Source organism: Callospermophilus lateralis, chromosome 2 (assembly GCF_048772815.1).
Source record: "Callospermophilus lateralis isolate mCalLat2 chromosome 2, mCalLat2.hap1, whole genome shotgun sequence".
NCBI lineage: Eukaryota > Metazoa > Chordata > Mammalia > Rodentia > Sciuridae > Callospermophilus > Callospermophilus lateralis.
The window spans coordinates 82488754-82509248 of record NC_135306.1 but is presented as its reverse complement, the minus strand read 5'-3'; the positions used below and the strand labels follow the sequence as shown (position 1 = coordinate 82509248).

Sequence of the window (20495 nt, the reverse complement as noted above, 5' to 3'; positions counted from 1 at the left end):
CAGATGTTTTGGTGACAATGACAAAAAGCTGACTAAAGTAGGAGAGTAGGAAAATGAGGCCCTCAGTACCTATAAGTCAACTCTGGCACTTAACAACATTTTGTTGCTTTCCCATACTAAATATATTTATTTTTCTTTCACTGTATTTTATACCAGGCAACCAAAAGTATTGCATGCTCTAGAAGCAGGACATTAAAACCATCATAGTCCATTAATTCAACAAGACTTTTTAGTGTCTGCTATCATGTTAGGGTACAGATAGATGAGACGGAGAACACATGACTAAGAGAATAATTCCATAAAATGGGCCCACTGTGCTGACCCCGACATCCTTTCTTTTCCAAGAAGCAATTTACCTGCAGCCCTGACTGGCCTAAGTGGACAGGATATGTCACATTCCTTAGCAAACTACCTGTTATCTGCGGAGAAAAATTATATGCAAGATTAATGTCAATGGGAGAAACCCAGGAGACTTTTGTAATCAGATCCCGAAACTCCAGAGATAAGGATAGTCCCTCCTAAATACAAAATCTGTAAGAACTGATCAGCATGAGCCAAGGTGACCTAGAGTTGCCATGGCAGTGGGGACTTGAAAGTCTGATGTCACCCTGCTGTTGGTCAAAAGTCAAGAGGTGGACCCAGGCTGGACTCTGGAAACTTCTCAAGGATCTCTAATAAAACTGGAGTGCAGGAGAGGTACATTGTCCCTCTCCTCTCTGAAGACCCACTCCCTCCCTTGTCCCCTTTCCCTTTTTCTGTCCCTACAATAAGCTCATTCTGTCACTCTGAGCAACATGTCTGGAATCGTTCTGACTTGAGTGTAAGAATCGGGGTTCGAAGAGGGGCTCTTTGTGGTGCCTTAGTTTCTCAGAAGGCCCCAGCTCCATGACATTTGGTGTTTCCACCTGGTTCTCACCAGTATCCATCAGCTATCATTGGTTATTGGTTATCTTCAGTTACCTCAATTCTTTTCTGGTTGCTTTCTTCATTCAGCCTTTTCTGAAAATCTGTTCTCAACCTCTGATTCTTGGTACTCTGTTCACTCTTCCCTTTTGCCATTGTCCATGGATTTTATTCTGCAAATTTTCAAGACAAGAGCCCAGAAGGAAACTGGTGAGGCCTGTAGCCTGCAGGGTATAGGGAATCTATGAAAGGGGAAGTAATATGGACGCGAGATCTCTCATTTGTCTTCTCTGTGCTTTTTTCGTTAGTGGACAAATTCTCTCTAAACACCAGCCACTTAAAAAAAGTGACTAGCATGGCTGTCAGACTTAAGATTCAGGTGACATGCTTGCTGGGTCGGCGGGCCTGGTCTCCCTTCACTCAGGTGTTGGGAATGTTGGTTCTGACTTGCTTCAGTTTCTTTTCTGTGGGAGAAAGTTGGTGTGGGGGACAGAGGTGGGCTTGAGACAAATGAAGGCAGCTGATCCCTGGTGCTGTGTGAAGGTCTCATGTCCTGAGTCTGACCCCAACAGCCTTCAGAGGTATCAACCACTATCTGTCTCTGTTCTGGCTGACTTGCCCTGATGGTTTACAAAAGGAAAAAATGATCAAGAGTGTCCAGAATATGAGATTTTTGCCTCCTATGCTCAAAATGGCAGTTTTCCCTATTCTTTAACTCCCCGATGCCCATCTAAAATGGAAGCCCCATGAGCAGGGGCCCAAGTCATTTTGAGACCAGCGTAGGGGAAAAGGTATCACATTTAAATCCAAGCTGCTGTGGGACATAAATGGTTCTTTTATCTGTTCTTAAACTCTGAGATTCTGCTAGATTTCTCCTTAATGCTAGAGAACAGAAGAAATAGAAGGAAGGGATCTGGAAAGGCCAGCTAGACCAGGTCATAGGTCATATGAGGAGGCTTAAGAGGTCTGCATTCTGCCTTGGGACAATGCAGTCATTGCCCCAAGCTGTAGGGGTCACCTCTCCAAGAGAGCTTGACAGGTCAGCTCTAAGGAATTCCGAGGGACTCAGGAATATCAGGGGTGCCCATATTCCTGTGGTTTTTCCTAGTCTCTTTAGTTGGGCATAAGGAAGGAAAATGGAACAATGCCACATGTTCAAATCTTCTTTACCTTGAGAACTTTTATCTGAATATTTCACAGACTCCTACAGTCTTTAAATATCTGGACTGACTCTAATCTGATCCAAAATTGCACTCCATGTTCCACATGCTCCTTTACTAGAGTAATATGACCATGTCATATTTTTTAAAATTTCTGTATTTTTTGAGCTCATGGTTTTGCTCAAGGTTTTGTGGTGAATTCACATTAGAATCCTGTGCACCTACATTAATATATTTTGTTAAGCATTTATAAGATGTGATGGTTTGGACCTGGAATATCCCTGAAAAGTTCATATGTTGAAGGCTTGGCCCTCAATGCATCAATGTCCAAAGGTGAGACTTTTAGGAAACAGTTGGATAGTCTTGTTTTATCTAATTAGAGAGGTTCTTCTTCACTCTATTTTTCCCACTGTCATTATTCAGAGGTCAATTACTCAAGAGAAAGCTCAAAATCATTGTTTTCTCTATATAAAAATGTATTTTTATGTATATAAAAACCTATGTATTGTATGTGTGTCCATATATGTGTCTTTGTCTATATATCATTTATATGGTACCAAAATTGACATATAGATGAATGAGCACTCATAAATTAAATTTTATTTTAAAAAAATAGATGCAAATGCCTTTTGGTTCATATGACTTAAAATCTTAAAAAAAAAAAAAAAGTCCAAGCCTCAAAGAGAATATTTGTAAATCAATCTAACAAAACAGGTGAAAGACTTTTATAATGAAAACTACAGAACACTAAAGAAAGAAATTGAAGAAGACCTTAGAAGATGGACAAATTTCCCATGTTCTTGGATAAGCAGAATTAATACTGTCAAAATGGCCTTACTACCAAAAGCACCATACAGATTTATTAAAATCCCAATGACATTCTTCATAGACATAGAAAAGGCAGTCATGAAATTCAGTTGGCAAAATATAAGGCCCAGAATAGCCAAAGCAATCCTTAGCAAGAAAAGTGATACAGGAAGGATCACAATACCAGACCTTAAACTATACTACAGAGCTATATGAACAAAAACAGCATGGTATTGGCACCAAAACAGACACAAAGACCAATGATACAGAATAGAATCACAGAGACAAACCTACATAAATACAGTTATCTCATATTAGACATACAAATGTACATTGGAGAAAAGTAGCCTCTCCAACAAAGGGTGTTGGAGAAACTGGAAATCCATATGTAGCAAAAACAAAATTAGATCCCTATCTCTCAACCTGCACAAAACTTAACTCAAAGTGTATCAAGAACATGGGAATTTAGCCAGAGACCTTGTACCCACTAGAAGAAAAAGTAGGCCCAAATATCCATCCATGTTGGCTTAGGAAATGAATTTCTCAAAAAGAGTCCTAAAGCACAAGAAGTAAAATCAGGAATCAATAAATGCGGTGGGATCAAACTAAAAAGCTTTTTCACAACAAAGGAAACAATCAAGAATGTGAAGAGAGAGCCTATAGAAGGGAGAAAATCTTTGCCCCCTGAAGCTCAGATAGAGCATTAGTCTCCAGGATATATAAAGAACTCAAAAAACTTAACACCAAAAAACCAATAAGTCAAACAATAAATGGGCAAAGGAACTGAACAGGTATTTCACTGAAAAAAGACAAATGGTTTCAATAAATATATGAAAAAATATTCAACATCTCTAGCAATTAGAGAAATGCAACTAAACTACACTGAGATTTCATCTCACTCCAGTTAGAATGGCAATTATCAAGAATACATGTAACAATAAATATTGGTGAGGATGTGGGAGGAAAAGGCACACTCATACATTGCTGGTGGGACTGCAAACTAGTGCAACCCCTCTGGAAAGCAGTATGGAGATTCCTAAGAAAATTTAGAATGAAACCACAATTTGACTCTGTTATCCCACTCCTCAGCATATGCCCAAAGAATTTAAAATTAGCAAATGATAGTGATATAGCCACATCAATGTTTATAGCAGCTCAATTCACAATAGCTAAGCTATGGAACAAACCTAGGAACCCTTCAACAGATGAATAAATTAAGCAAATGTGATAAATATACCTAATGGAATGTTAATCAGCCATAAAGAATGAAATTATGGCATTTGACAGTAAGTGGATGGAAATGGAGACTATCCTGCTAAGTGAAATAAGCCAATCCCCAAAAAACAAAGGCTGAAGTTCTCTCTGGCATGGGAATGCTAACTCACAATAAGCAGCAGGGGGAGGGAAGAATAGAAGTTCACTGGATTAGACAAGTGGAATAAGGGGGCAGGGGTATGAGAATAAGAAAGATAGTGGAATGAATTGGACATAACTTTCCTATGTTCTTATATGAATACATGACCAGTGTAACTCCACATCATGTACAACCACAAACATGGAAAGTTATACTCTATGTATATAGGATATGTCAAAATACATTCTACTGTCATGTATAATTTCAAAAATAGTTTTAAAAAAATGTTCAATTCAACCCATAAATTTCTGTAGATGGTCAGGCAGTTAATAGAGTGTTGGTTTCTATAAAATGTTCAGGATGTAATATCCATTGCTTCTAGGATTTTTCCTCAGCAGAAAAGATGGCTTATACTATTAACTCCACTTGTCTGATATCTTGGTTTTCATGGGTAGCCCAAAGTTAACAGTTAAAAGTGAGTAAATTAGGTTTAACATAAACAGGGTTAATCTTCATAAATGTGTTAGAGGAGACTTCTGATTAATTGGAAAAGTTAAAGTGCTAAAATATCAGCTGCTAAAAATAAATTCAAGTATTCTTGAATTCCAAAAAGTAATATATATTAGTTTATTAAAGGTATTTTTATAAATGGATACATGAAAAAAGAGTAAGATTGCCTTTTTTCTGGGTCTCCACTAAAGGCAAAGTTAACAAGTGTAAAGGTAAAATTTTTAAGCTGACTCTAAGCCACAGAGCCCGAGTTAAAGTGTAAAAGACCGGACATTGTGAAGTTTCTAACTGCAAGGCTTGAGTTAAAAAGTAAAAGACCAAGTATTGTTACAATTCCTCTGCTACCCCCGGAAACTGTAATCTCTGTAGCTGTTAGGACAATACCCGAACTGCCCAGTAAATATTCTCACTGACTCCTCTGGTTGTCTAATAACCTAGGGTTCTGTGAAGCTGGCACGTAGGTATCGCAGGACCTAAAACCAATTAGTTTAAATGTGCACCCCGCTTAGAAGTGACCACTCACCCCTGTCCAATCTATTCCCGCCAATGAATGTACTAATCATGACTCAGAGTTGTTGTTCAATTTTCCCACGCCTCATGATGATTTGTTCTGATGTATGCAAAGCCCCCCGCCCCCTCCAAAAAGTGTACTTAAGCTCTGCCTGACCTCTGCTCGGGGCTCTGGGCTGCTCTATCTTCCTGAGTGAGCCTGGAGCCTCAGCATGCTGAATCAATAAAACCCCTTCTGCCAATTGCATGGAGCCGGTCTCTTGTGGTCTCTCCCTCCGATGCTTCGCCGGACCCTTACACAAGAATTAAAATTCTAACAATTCCCAGCCATTACTTTAAACCACACAAAACATTAGCATCCCGTAAATCCAACAACTAAGAATAAAATTATTTGGCCTGTGGTTTACCACATCTTATTTCCCTTTGTAAGTCCAAAGCCTGTGTAATGTGGGTGGTAGAGAGTGGAAACCTGCCCCCCACCCCGTCCCCAGTCCAGCTCTGCTCATTAGGACATTATCTGTCCTAAATGAGAGCACTTGTCCTTCTTCCTTTTCTTCAACCTGGAACACACAGATCTTTCCTATCAGAACAAAACAAAACAAAAATCACCTGTGTTTTTGAGCCTGATTCAGGCGCAATTTCTTAAATCAGATGCTTCATCCGAACACCAAATCTTTCCACATCTCATCCTTCAGAATTCTTCTAGGTGTCATTTATGGAACAATATTTGTGTTGGATCTTTGACATTTTATTTTTGTACTCTGTACCTTTTTTTTAGAATGAAGAACTTCTTGAAAACCAGGATATATCCGGAAACAGCTCAATTAGGAGTCGAGTTGTACAAAGCCGGGAACAAGGAAACACCAAACAGGTAGAGCTGGATGGTGGTTGAGGGACTCATCACCATGGTAACAGAGCTGGGGATGCAGCTTAGTCGTAGAATGCTTGCCTAGCATACTTGAGATCCTGGGTTCTATCCCCAGCAATAAAATTTAGAGAACAAATCCAAGGAAAAAAATAATCAATGCATATTGGAACTTAGAATGTTTTTATGGCAAAAAAAAAAAGTCACATTCATGTGTCATCTATACTAATATTATACTATTCCTTTTATTAGGTAGCAATGTAAAACATTGTAAAAAGTATTTGTGCCACTAATTATTCTTCCATAAACAAAAAAGAAAACTACTTAAGTCCACATAAAAACTTGCACACAGACATTTATAACAGTTTTATTCATAATTGCCGAAACTTGGAAGCAGACGTCCTTTAGTAGGAAAGGATAAATAAATGTGGTGCATTGAGACAACAAAATGTTTTTCAGCACCAGAAAAAAACTATCAAACTATGAAGAGAACTGGAGGGATCTTAAATGCATGTTACTGAGTGAAGAAAGCCAATCTGAAATGGCTACATACTATACCATCCCAAATATAAGGCATTCTAGAAAAGGCAAAACTATGGAGAGAGTAAAAAGATTAATGGTTTATAGGAGTTGGGGAGGAGAGCAGGATGAATAGGAGCATTTTTAGGGCAATGAAGCGATTCTGCATGAAGCTACCATGGTGAGTATATGTTAGTTGCACAACGCTAAAAATGAATTTAAATGTAAACTGTGGACTTTGGGTGACAACGATGTGTCAATGCTGCTTCATTAGTTGTAACAAATATACACTTGTGGTGCAGGATGTTATAGTCTGGAAGCTGTGTGAGGATATATGGGAAATCTCTGTACTTTCATCTCAGTTTTGCCATAAACCTAAAACTACTCTAAAAAGTCTACTTTAAAAAAAATTTATTTATCTATTTTACAACTATAATTAGAAAAGCGAAGACTAGGAATAGCTACTAGATTTGGCAAAGTGGGCCCTGTTTGACTTTGGCAGAAGCTGGTCAGTAGAAACATAATCACAGTGGTTCTGCAGTGAACAGGAAGTAGGCAAGTGGTCATGAAAAGTAAAGGCAACCCTCTGCAGTGACCAGACAGGGAAGGGACAACTCTTTGCAGGTACAGAAGGTGCAGGGCAGATGCCCTATGATTGTAGGGGTCAAGGGGGTTTTGGTGTTGTGTTTTTAAAAAGATAAGAAAGTATTGAAAAAAGAGAAAAGGATACTAATGCTGGGCTTTGCATAAAGAGTAGATAACTTGGGACACTGTCACTGCAAGAAAATAACAACCATCTGACAATTGTTAGCCATCCCAGAAAATGAGGTAATCTGAATCAGAAGTATAGCAGAATTTGGCATTAGAGGACTGATGGGACCTTTTTCTTTCTTTCTTTTTAGTCCTGGGGCCTGAACCCAGAGATACTCTACCACTAAGCTGCAACCTCATTCCGTTTTGTTTTTTGTTTTGTTTTTGTTTTTAATTTTGAGACAGGGTTTAAGTTACCCAGGTCTGCCTTGAACTTGTGATCCTGGACTAGCCTCCAAGGTCACTGGGATTATAGGTTTGGATCACCTCGCCCAGCAGGGCTATGTGATCTTTGAAGATTCTTTCTTTTCAGAAGCATGCTAACAATTTATAATATAAAGTACAGAGAATCAGAGGCCACAATGGTTATAACACATGACAAAAGCTGAAATTTGACACTCTATCTCTTGGTGCATGTTCAAAATGGTTTCCACATCTGTATACCCCTCACTGCAAGCTTCCATGCTGCTGGTTACAACAGCCAGATCTATCAGATGAGACATTATTGCAGAATGGGAAAGGGGAAAAAACCTTCTGTGCCTTCCTGGGAATAAGATGGTTTGTGGATATTTGAGAGCTCAGACTGTACCTAGAAAGAGAATCCATGAAAGATGGCTCAAATATATACTACATTCCATTAATTAGAGCAGGCCTTGCTGGGTAAGGGAAATATTAATATTCACCTTCAACCCAAATGATACAAGGATGTTATGTCCCAAAGGAACATTGGTTTGTCATCTCTTGAAGATGCTGAGCTAGGATTCACCTCTGCAGACCAAGCAGTGAGCTTGCCAGAAAAATAAAAGTAGTTTTGGTCTCAGTCCTTTGGAAACTGGAGCTGGTACAGTATAAAGGGAGATTTATGCAGCCTCTAATATTAAACTTCATTTAACACTTGCCTGAAAACAGAACTGATGTTGAATAATTACAGTAGAGACAGGAGAAAAAGCAGAAAGATGAGCCTGTTCCCATAAAGAAAGAATGCCAACGGCTCCTCTGGGAGGAAAGGGAGAGATAAGTGTGATCCTGAATTTTTCATAATTATAGGAGGAAAAAATGTCTATGCAGTAGATAATAGGAGCCATTTTCTTGCATAACAATTTAAAAAGACCTATTGGAAATTCTGGTCACAATTCTGAGCAAAGGAGACACAGTCCATAATGCCTAGTATTTTTTTTTTTATTTCATCTCAGCTCTAATGATTTCCAGGGTGAAGAGCTGGTCAACATTGAGCAGGATTCTCTAAGGAAAGAAGAAGGAGAAGACATGGAGGATGACCAGGACACACATCAGAAAGGGTAGAGCGTTTAAACCAGGGAATAATGATGCCTGGGCTCCTATTTGAATAAGTCCCTTTGTTTTATCCCCTTCTAAATTTTAACACTTGTTATGATTTATTAGAAACTGTCACCACTCCCATCTCCACCCACCCAACACCATTTTCAGAAAAATTAATGGAGCTCTAGGAGGATCAATGTAGTCAATTCAGAGGGCTGATGTTCTGGGAACCCAATATCTAGATTTAAATTCACCCAGGACAGTCTTCTAATTAAAGGTGCAAATTACCAACTAATCGCTCTAGTCCATACAAAAGTAGTTAATTTATCTTCTCAATGTCAATCAATAACAATCGATTTCTCAAAACTCAATTCACTTTAAATCTCAACAAACTGTTGCTCTTACCTTGTATCCCAAGTTTCCTACCATAATGTAGGAGAGGCAAGATTATTACCTTTAAATTTGGGACCAGGAAAAATGCTCAGAGAAGTGACCTACCTAAGGTCAATAAGCCAGAGAAAAACAGAACTAACTTGGAATTTCAGCCTTGGATCCCTAGTCTAAGATTGTCTGGTACTCTTATTATAACACTACAATATTTATCCATTTTAGAAATCCCACATAAATTTGATTTAAAATTCTATATCTTGGAAAGAATACTTTTTTCCCTATATTGGGATTTAAACCCAGGGGCAATTTACCATGAGCTACATCCCATCCCTTTTAATTGTTTATTTTGAAAAATTGTCTTGCTAAGTTGCTGAGTGTCTCCCTAAGTTACTGAGACGGGTCTCAAACTTATGATCCTCTTGTCTCAGTCTCCTGAGTTGCTGGAATTACAGGGATGTGCCACCTTGCTGGATTTGAGGAATATGATTTTTATATATACGAAGGTATTATGGAATCAGAATTAGGGTTGGGAAGTCTTGTCACATATAAACCATCAAGAATATTAACCACTAAAAACTGAGCTGAATTTCATCCTTTATTTTACTTAATGATTTTTTGACCCAGAAGGGGCTGAGAAATTCTCATGGTCAGATATACTCAGGTTTCACTGTGTTATTGGTACTGAAATAACCACCAGGCATTTGGAAATTGTTCAACCTAGATAAACCAAATAACCTAAGTGTGTTTCTTCAACCACTCTGCTCTGTGAGTCAGGTTTCTATAATGAATAACACACATCCCCTACAATTAAAAATAAAGTCAACCTACAACAGACAGATGTACCCTATTAAATGTCACTCTCTGTCACTGATTCTTTTTTAAAAAAAAAACACCATATCCACAACTGAGGGTGGATATTATTAGCTTTTCCTAAAATAGATCATGAAAAACATGGTCTTTATTCTACTTTTATTCACCCAAGATCTTCCAGAGCATTTCTAATGCTCAGTACTCATATTTACACATACATAACAATGAGAGTAACATGCAATAATACCCATCATTATGACTGATCTATTCTGATACTTCCTATTCAGAAGGACTCTCATGATTTACCATATTTCACCACATAATCTTCAGATTTTATGTGAAAATTTTTTGCAAAAAAAGTGTGGTACAATTGTTACATGAAGCTTTTAAAAGAAATTGTGCTGCTATTACTTACAAATGATTTATTACTAATTGTCTTTGGTACAAGATTAAGTTGCACAGAGTTTTCATGAATATATGTTACTGTGGTGGCGACAATTCTGCAGTGAAATATGGGGTATCTCAGCTTTTAGTTAGTTACTCATCTTCCCTGCTTTGTTCCCAGGAACATGTTTTCTACATCTAATTCCTCAGGGTTTGGCACACTCAATTCTGTGAAGATTAATCCAACCCATGGCTGATTTTCATCTAAAATGAAATAAATTTCCCATTTCTATTTTGTAAGACATATGCCTTGTGAATGTTTATTGTTTTCTTGCTTGCTTTATAAAGATTAATCTAGCCTTAGCATCACAGTTTATTTCATGCTTACTTCTCCCTGCCTTTTTGCTTTTGTGTTCCAGGTATTTGGAAAGGAAGTACGATACAGTTTATGATTTTTATAAAAAACACAAAACCACTATTCGATACATCATTTGGGGCAGTTTACTGGCAGGTAAATACCAAGAAGCAATAGAAATACCATTTTATACAATAGAATAGGTAATTTATAAAGAATAGAGGTGTATTTAGCTCACAGTTCCAGAGGCTTGGAAGTCCAATGTCAAGGTGCTAACATTGGCAAGGACCTTCTTTGTGCACCATAATGTGGCAAAAGGAATCCTAATTTGACACAGAGTATGCATGCTAGACTGGTTCTCTGTTCTTTTTGTAAAACCACTAATGTCACGTGGGGGCCCCACCATCAGACTTCATCTAATCCTAACTATTAACATAAAAATTTGGGCATTAAGTTGTTAACTTTAGGGAAAACATTCAAACTTTAGCACCTACCCTGCTCTGGGGGCTCACAAAGATTTTGTCATTGTGATATGGATTTGGAGAGGTGCATTGGTTAATGCAAATCTGGAAAAACTTGAGTAACTGGCAGACACAGTGATGGTCACAAAACAAAAACCTACTTGCAGCACGTGAATACAGGATGTAGAGCCTAGAGCCAACTAGCCCACTCCTCTTGCCTGAAGGCAGAACCAGAATATCTCCTGCTTTTACTCCCTTCATATCCCATTTTAAAGAACACTCCTGCTGGGGCAGTGGCACACACCAGCAATTCTAGCAAGCAAGATAACAAGGTTAAGCAAGGCTCAAAATAAAAAGTAAAAATGCTGGGGGTATAGCTCAGGAGTAGAGCACCCTGGGTTCAATTCCAAGTACAAATAAATAAATAAATAAATAAGAACACTCTGTCTACAAAATGTAAATGATCCCACTCAAATCTACAGACATTAATCCAAGATTGCTGTACCACCAGTGTCACAAGTGTCACTGGTTTTCAGCTGAAACAAGAAACAGCAAAGTTGATAATCTTTCCCTGTAGCAGGTTGTACTTTAGGCTTGGTGATATATTATACATACTATCAAAACAATGCAACTCTGCCATTGTGGTTAAAAAAATTTTTTTAAATAAAAACAGGCAGACAATATTTAAACAAACATAGCTCTGTTTCAATAAAACTTTATGTATAGACTACAAACACAAGCAAACAATGTATTTGTACTTGCCACCTACAAAACAAGGAGCAGACCAGCAGACTGTAGCTTGCTGACCTTTAAAAACAGGAACCTTATTCTCATCTGAGAATCTGCTTCTTCAAAAGCCTGCTCTAGTCATTGCTCCCACTCTTTTCCTTAGAAATACTGTAGCACTTAGAGATTGTTGGTAGGTTTATTTCCCTACTCAAGCTTAGGCCAATTCTAAGCTGCAGACCTAGAAAACCAATACCTCTCTGTCCAGTGTTGCTTTAATACTTAAACTTTTTCTGATAGTAGCTCACCTACTGAATCAGAATGGGGGCCGGGCGGGGGGGGGAGTAAAAAGAGAAAAGCTAAATCTTTGAGCATCCGGATTCAAGAATTAAAGTCTGTAAGAAAATAAATAATACCCTTTCTATGACCAGAATCAAGTATCTGGGCTGCCCCTCACTGGGTACTAATATCCGAGAGATGAGTGTTGGCAGAAAGAAATCAGGTTTATCCAAGGCCAGCCCTGAGGAAACCAGAAGGCCTAGGTCCTCAAGGTTGTGTCTTTCTTGGTTTCTGGGCACCAGGGGGTTTTGTGGGAGGGAAGGAAGCAGTGAGGCTGCAGTCTGGACAGTCCTCTTCATTGAGGGAGTTGGTTCACATCTAGGTAGAGCTTCTCTTTAGCCAAAGGATTAGGGACAGGTAGAAGGGCAAAAGGGAAGAGGAAGCCCCTGCCACATTTCCTCCTAGTCTTCATGCTGCGAATAGTAGGGATTTGTTTTGAAATAAATAAGTTAATAATAACCTCCCCCAGAGGAGCCAGTACCCATGTTAAAGCACCCTGCATTCAATGGGTTCTTGATTAAACCTCCCCTTCGCCAGATTAAGGCTGGAGGCTGGGGCCCAGCCGGCTTCAGAAATGGTCATAGTCTGTGTTTGCCTCCTGGACAGGTTACCTGGCTTTGGTGATTGCAGCCTGTGTGCTGAATTTTCAGAGAGCGCTTCCTCTTTTTGGGATCACCGTGGCTGCCATCTTTTTCGTTGTCTGGGATCACTTGATGGCCAAATATGAACATCGAATTGATGAGATCATATCCCCAGGCAGAATGCTGCTGAACAGCCACTGGTTCTGGCTGAAGTGGTAAATGCAATTGCTTCTCTTATTGCAATTGAGAGAGATATTATTCTTTTCCAACACAGTTCCAAAAATTTGTTCTAAAATTGCTTCCTCATTTATGGGATATTGAAGCTAGAAACAAACCTTGGGAGCAATCCATTACGATGCCTTCATTTTACAAATAGGAAATCAAGGCCTAGATGAGGTGATAACTCATTTGAAATGTGTTCAAGCATCCCTACAATCAGTAGCCTTAATTTCAAGTTATACTGAATGATAAAATGTGGCCCAAAAAACCTTAACTTAATAATCTTCCAAGTACTGCATTAGAGAAACCTACATATCAAAAGTAGTTAAGAGTATAAGATACACTTGAATCAAAGTGTGAAATATGATATATCAAGAACTATGTAATGTTTTGAACAACCTACAATAAAAATTAATTTAAAAAAAAAAAAAAAAAAAATTTTAAAAAAAAAAAAAAAAAAAAAAAAAGAGTATAAGATAGCACAGGTTTTAGTCATTGCACCAATGGCATTAGGTCTTCCTAGCACTTTTCATAGGCATGCACTACAACATCCATAAATTTTATGCTACTGTAAATGTTATGATAAGCATAAACCTTTCTTTTTTAATCTATTTCTGGTTAATTTAGGTCAACTGGTATCTCTCTATTTACATTTCCTTATTACACTTCCAATAATTTTTCAATTAGGCTTTCATTTTCTCTAATGTCTTTCATTGGCTTTTGCTACCTAAAAATTGGGGTTTTAAAAATTGCCTTGATATCAAGGACAACTAGCTTCTGACTTTTTGTCTAACCAACATATTAAAATCATGACCTACAGATTGCAACCAAAATACAACAATGTTTTCATCCATCATTCTTTCCATTTTATTCAATGGGAACTATCTATCCCATATTTTGTATTAAGTGCCAAAACCTCATGACCCTTTTGCCCACTCTTAGTTAATAATCCAATGGTTACAGAAGTATTTTTTTAATATTTATGTTTTAGTTGTAGTTGGACACAATACTTTCTTTTTTAATTTACTTATTTTTACGTGGTTCTGAGGATTGAACCCAGGGCCTTGCACATGCCAGGCGAGCACTCTACCGCTAAGCCACAATCCCAACCCCAGAAGTATTTTTAATATAAAGCTGTCCCAGCCCATACAATAATGAAAACTAGGAACGCAGCCAAGATTCTATCTTACCATCCCAGATTTGGCTTGTGTTTCTCTTTTCTCCTTGTTTTCTGCTTCTCTACCAACCTCAAATCTAGGGATCAAGGCCAGGACAGTTCCAACTCAGGCAGGTGGCTTCCTGCTCTGGGCAGGAGACCCTCCTCCCTGGAGGAAGGGCCTTATGAATTGCCAAAGCCCACTCTCCTCTAGGACCCACTTCCTTCAGGGACCACGATAGGCTTTTCCTTCGACTTTTCTTTATAGGCTCTCCTCTCCTTCCAGGTGGCCCTACTGAGTTTTTCCCAGGACTTCTCTCAACATAGAGACCCCCCAAGGATTCTAACAAGAAACTTCATACATCCTTGGCCTAATAAATCAGGATTGTGCAGTCACAACATAGCAAACAGCCTTTCTGGTTCTGCCATCAAAGCAATGAATCATCCTTGGCATGCCCATTAGACTCCCCAGAGAGTCAGAACCCAGCCTAGTATCCAATTTAGCTCTATTGAGGCCCCCAAGCTGCAGAGGACACCTTTCAAATTCTCCATTAAAGGGACAAAGCTAACATCTTACCTATCCCCAAAGACAAGGTAGAGAGAATCCAGATAGCTATTTTAAAGAAATAGCCAGAGGGCTGGGGATGTGGCTCAAGCGGTAGCGAGCTCGCCTGGCATACATTCGACCCAGGTTCAATCCTCAGCACCACATACAAACAAAGATGTTGTGTCTGCCGATAACTAGAAAATAAATATTAAAATTCTTTCTCTCTCTCTCTCCCTCTCTCACTCTCTCTTTAAAAATAAAAAATAAAGTAATAGCCAGACCTTCCTCTCCAAATGTCCTTTCTTCTCTCTGATCCCTTTGTGTATCTGTGAGCTGGTAAAGGGCCTGAGTTGCAGAATGAGGGGGGCACATTGTTTAATTTTGGGGCTATTTGCCATTTAGCCACAACCAAAAAGACTCTGCTACAACATGTGAAAGTGTAGCTTCCTTTTGTTTTCTTAGGGTGATTTGGAGCTTATTGATCCTAGGAATTATCTTCTGGCTGATCCTCGACACTGCCAAATTGGGCCAACAGCAGCTGGTGTCCTTTGGTGGACTCATAATGTACATTATCCTGTTGTTTATATTTTCCAAGTACCCAACCAGAGTAAGTATGAAATTGGTTGGACTTTTTGTTTTGTTTTATTTCCCCCCCACGAGAAAAATATGATCAAAATAATGATCATAAAAGTATTTAACTATTCAATATTTTTCTTAATTTTCTGTAATTTAAGTGGTTAAATTGCCCTTCTTCTGGAACTTTCAAAGTACTGTCTATTACTATCTCAATCCATTCTCAGTAATTTCCAGTTACACAACCAGTGGGACATTCTCTCCTTGTCAAATCCTATTTCTACTCATGTACACCTTGCCTCTATCCAACATACATACAGAGAAAATCACATTCATTTTGATCTCAGTTTTCCAAGACTACAAATTACTTAATAGTTTGCACTTGATCCTGCACTTTATCAAAGTTCCATTTGCAATTCAGGCTTTTCTACTCCAAAAAAAAAAAAAAAAAAAAAAAAAAAAAAGATTGTCCTTATACAGTTTTTCCCCCAATTGAATCCAATCCTCATCCTTGTCAGTCAGCCTGTAACTCATGAAATGGGCAAGAATTCTGAGACCTAGAAGCTCTCACATATGAATCATAATGGCAAGCCCTGGAAGAATTTTCTGACTAAAAGACTGATCCAAGGAAAAAGCATTAATCTGAGGCCAAGTTCACCTGATATGATCCAAATCACTTGCCCTGTTTGGGTAAGCATCTCCACTGACTGGGTCTTTGCTCCCATAGGTTTTTTTCAGACCTCATTTCCCCATCAAAAAATGAAAACAGATGATTGTCCATTTCTGCTGCACATCCTGCATCTGCATTACAGGTTCCTTTTATAGCGAAACAAGAGCCCCTCAATAAGGTAGAATTTCATTTAATTCACTTATAAAATTGTCAGATCAACAAGCCTCAGACACACTGAGAAATCATGTTCTGCCTTTCCATTTTCCAGGCAGGAGAAGTAATTATATTTGTCTAATACTTACAGTAAGACTAGAACAGCCAGGTCCTTCTTCCTTAAATGACACTTCTTAGACTACTCTTTGTGTCTAAGTTACTTATCAGAACTTAGTGGTTATTCACCAGCACTAAAGACTTGAAACCCAGGTTTAAGGAGAGGAAATGCAATCTTAAGCTTTTGAAGCTATGATTCTATCAAAAGACCCTCTGCTCATGGCTCCTCAGGCCTCCCAAAGAAGAAATCAGTGATTCTTTCCATGTTTATGCTAAAGTCGGCATTAACTTTCTAATAAGATAATATCTCTGTCATTCTGCATAGGTTTACTGGAGACCTGTCTTTTGGGGAATTGGGTTACAATTTCTTCTTGGACTGTTCATTCTAAGGACTAATTCTGGATATATTGCTTTCAATTGGTTGGGCACACAAATTCAGGTAAGTGTTTCAAAAGAATACTTTACATTTAAGATGCTTTTAACATTTGGATGTAATCCTTGAGACATCTCAGAAATAGGTTTATAAATCTGTAATATTTGACCCAGATTTTAATTCCATAGTGTGAATCAGACAAATACCTGTTTGTGTGGAATACATTAATCTGTCTAGTTAATTATAATTACTGCTGTCCTTACATATATTATCTACTTCATCCATCCCCTATCCGTGTTGCCCCCATCACCTTGCCCATAGGGATGTCACCCTTATAAGCTGGTTCCTAAACAGAGAAATGAGCTTCCTTTGCATCCAGTGGTAACAAGTGGCACCTGTGTACCATCTCTGGCTTGCTAGAGCAATTTACCACACCCAGCTTGTTCTTTAACAACCTGGAGTCAGACTAAATGTCAGACATGATAGAAAATCTTTATGCAGACATAATTCAAAAATACAGCTCTATGCCATTCATGGACATGGCTCTCATCCTCTGCAGGGCCTAGTGCCACAATGGCTTGTAACGACCATTTCAGTGGTTTTAATGGTCCCTTTTTCTTTCTCAAATCAGATTTTTCTGGATTACACTGTCGCTGGTGCTAGATTTGTCTTTGGTGAAAAATACACAGACCACTTCTTTGCATTTAAGGTAAATCCAAACTTTTTCCATGCAATCCCTCTCTTGTCAGTAGCTTCTCAAACTTTGTAGATGTTCTATCTGAACAATCTGACCAAACACCAGGTATATAATTGCTGGGCTTGTTTTAGGTATGCCAACACATCACCAGCCTTTTGCATTTGCAGTGTTATCTGAAGTCAGAGGACTGCACACATTTCACCAGGTTACTTCTGTATAGCATTAAGGGAAATATCTAGAGGAAGTCACAAATATCCAAATGTTGGGAGTTGCGGGGTGGTCTTGGCTGAAGTATTTATGAAAAATCCTATGGGGTAATAGTATCTTGAACTTCAGATTCAGAAGAAAGAACTTTATGCACTCGGCTTTGAGTGGGCATATGGCCCCCAATGGCTTCCAGGTAACAGCTCTGCACTCTGCACTCCTCAGTCCCAGGCAGTTTGGGACAGCTGCTCAAGCACATTAACCCGTGTTCTTCCAGAACCATCCCCAGGCTACACCTTTTTCATATTTCCTTCTGTACAACCTTTGCTGAAGCAATCTTGAAGGATGAGCCTTCTGCTAATCAACAGAGAGGCAACCTGGCCTCTGCCTAGGCACAGTCAGTTCCCCACAGTCAATTCCCTCTTGGGGTTCCCTCAAGCACCAGAAAATTAACCCTCTTCTGGCAAGTCCCTGCAAATACTGAGTCAGAAAGTTATATTTGGGCTTTTCTTCAGCTTTCTTTCTTGTGGTGTAAATGTTCATACATTTTCTCCCTTAGAGATTCCAAATTTTCCTCTAAATTACTCTAGCTTCACTTAGGCAAATTTTTATGCTGGATCTTTTTTTTTTTTTTTGTACCCAGGATTGAACTCAGGGGCACTTAACCACTTAACCACTGAGATACATCTCCAGTCCTTTTCATTTTTATTTTGAAATAGGGTCTCACTAGTTGCTTAAGGCCTTAATAAGTTGCTGAGGCTGGCTTTGAACTTGCCATCTTCTTGCCTCAGCCTCCTGAGTAGCTGGGATTACAGGTGTATGCTACTGCACCCCACATTGGATTTTTTAAATATACTTTTATTTACTTATTTATATATATATATAAATTTTTTTTTTTTTTTGGTGGTGCTGGGGATTGAACCCAGGGCCTTGTCCATTCGAGGCAAGCACTCTACCAACTGAGCTATATCCCCAGCCCTACTTCTAATTTTTTATTGACACATAATAATTGTCCATATTCATGGGGTGTGACATTTTAATACATGTATAAATGTACAATGATCAGATCAAGGTCTGAATCTTTTCTAAAGCTCCTGACCTGATGCTCTGGTGTTGAGATAACTAAGCCTTATCTGAGAAGGGTCAAGCGTTTATAGAGTGAGATAGAAAGATGCTTATATCGTGAAATGAATTGAGATTTGGAAAAAGAATAAAACCACAGGAAGGAGTAACTTGCTATGCAGACAATAAGGGTGCTTCAGACCTTGTCTGTTCCTCTCTTGCCCCAGGGCAGTGGCCTTTCTGCTTTCCTGCCAACTCAGAATCCCTGGATGAGCCCCTTTAACTCCTTCAGGCTTTCAGGAAAGTTCTGCCTACCCATTAAAACTAATAAGAGGCTCCTAGTGAGCTCTGATACTGGCACAAAATGTCTTTTAGTATATATATTATTAATAGATTTTTTCTAAATTAGATCTTGTACAAATTGTCCTTGGCCATTCTGTGTCTCTGGTAGCAGATCATCTGGCCATTTAGCTGGGGGAACAGTGGGGAATTGTTGAGGTGGAGTGCGGCTGAGTAGAGACCTGGCCCACAGCTGTGTGTGGTCTATGTAGGTGGAAACTGCTCCCTGTAGAAACACAGGCTGCAGGTTCCAAAAGAGCAACAGAGAAATAGGATCTAGCCAGTTACATCCTTCTTTAACACAGGACTAACCTAGTCTTCAAAATGTCATCACTTTAGTGATTCAAAAATCTATAGGTAAAATAATTTTTATTTCTAAAGCTAAAAGAATTAATGCATACTCTATGGAAGGCACTGTGTGCAAATATCAACCATAAATTATCTGAACCACACAGCTGCTACAAATAAGGATCTGAAGTGCCTAACTATTCATCTTGACCCAGGTTACTTTGCTAATTAGTGATGAAGCTCATGTCTTTTTAATATCAGGACAATGAGAATATTTGCCAGTGGCCTTCAGTTTGTGGCTCTAGCTATCAAAATCCCCCCCCCCCAATAGTATTTTTTCTCTAAGAAAACCTCATCATAGAAGGGGGTAGGTCAGAGCTGAGGTTGTGGCTCAGTGGTAGAGTGCTCACCTGGCGTGCATGAGGCACTGGGTTTGATCCTCAGCATCACATAAAAATAAAATAAAGATATTGTGTCCACCTAAAACTAAAAATAAAATAAAATAAGAAGGGGAGAGGTCACATTTCTATGAAATATACTTGTTGAGCCTTCTTTCTTCTGTTACAACAATATCTGAAACTGAATAATTATTATAAAGAATTAAGGTTTATTTAGAGTACAGATTTAAGGTGGGTCAGTCTAATTCCAACATGCTGGCATTGATAAGGACCTTCTTGGTCTTCATAACATGGCAGAAGGCATCAGATGATGAGCCAGAGCAAGTGAACTCTCTCAGATCTCTTTTCTAATAAAGCCACTACTGCCACTATGGGGGCCCCACCTCCACACCCTCATCTAATCCTAATTATTTCCCAAAAACCCCACCTCCAAGTGCCATTAACATCTGAATCTGGGTATTAAGTTTCCAACACCTGAACTTTCAGGGGACATAGTCAAATCAATTTGACACTCAAGCCTATCTAGAAGAAATTAGAATAAGGGACTTAGAGAGGGAATCTGCCTGGTAAAAAGGGTTGTCAGTTCAAGAGGCATTTCTAGCATTGTTATGGTGTCCCTGGTGGAGAGAGGAGGCAGAGAGGAGACCTAATAGTAAACCTGCAATATTACTGGGGTCACCACTGACCCATAACTAACTCTGTTCCCCCATCCCCAGGTCCTGCCAATTGTGGTTTTCTTCAGCACTGTGACATCCATGTTCTACTACATGGGATTGATGCAGTGGATCATCAGAAAGGTACTGGGATTGGGACACAGGAAGTGACAGGTGCAGAGTTGATTATTCCAGGTACAAAGTCTTAAATGCCTTTTATCTAGGCATTTCCAAAATGCCTTTCTCTTCCTACAAATATTCACCTCCATCACCAAAGTTATTAC

At 38.9% G+C, this 20495-nt stretch overlaps 1 protein-coding gene across 3 annotated transcripts in view; it reads left to right on the top strand.

Annotated features, from left to right (window-relative positions):
* Window positions 1-20495, top strand: part of LOC143392528 (solute carrier family 28 member 3-like) — a 109329-nt gene that overhangs the window by 69092 nt on the left and 19742 nt on the right. For all 3 annotated transcript variants that reach the window (XM_076846125.2, XM_076846126.2, XM_076846128.2), the window contains exons 3-10: window positions 6023-6115; window positions 8648-8736; window positions 10720-10811; window positions 12788-12977; window positions 15147-15291; window positions 16523-16636; window positions 17202-17279; window positions 20275-20355. In XM_076846125.2, coding sequence (XP_076702240.2) covers window positions 6023-6115; window positions 8648-8736; window positions 10720-10811; window positions 12788-12977; window positions 15147-15291; window positions 16523-16636; window positions 17202-17279; window positions 20275-20355 — 882 coding nt within the window. The remainder of the gene's footprint in view (window positions 1-6022; window positions 6116-8647; window positions 8737-10719; window positions 10812-12787; window positions 12978-15146; window positions 15292-16522; window positions 16637-17201; window positions 17280-20274; window positions 20356-20495) is intronic.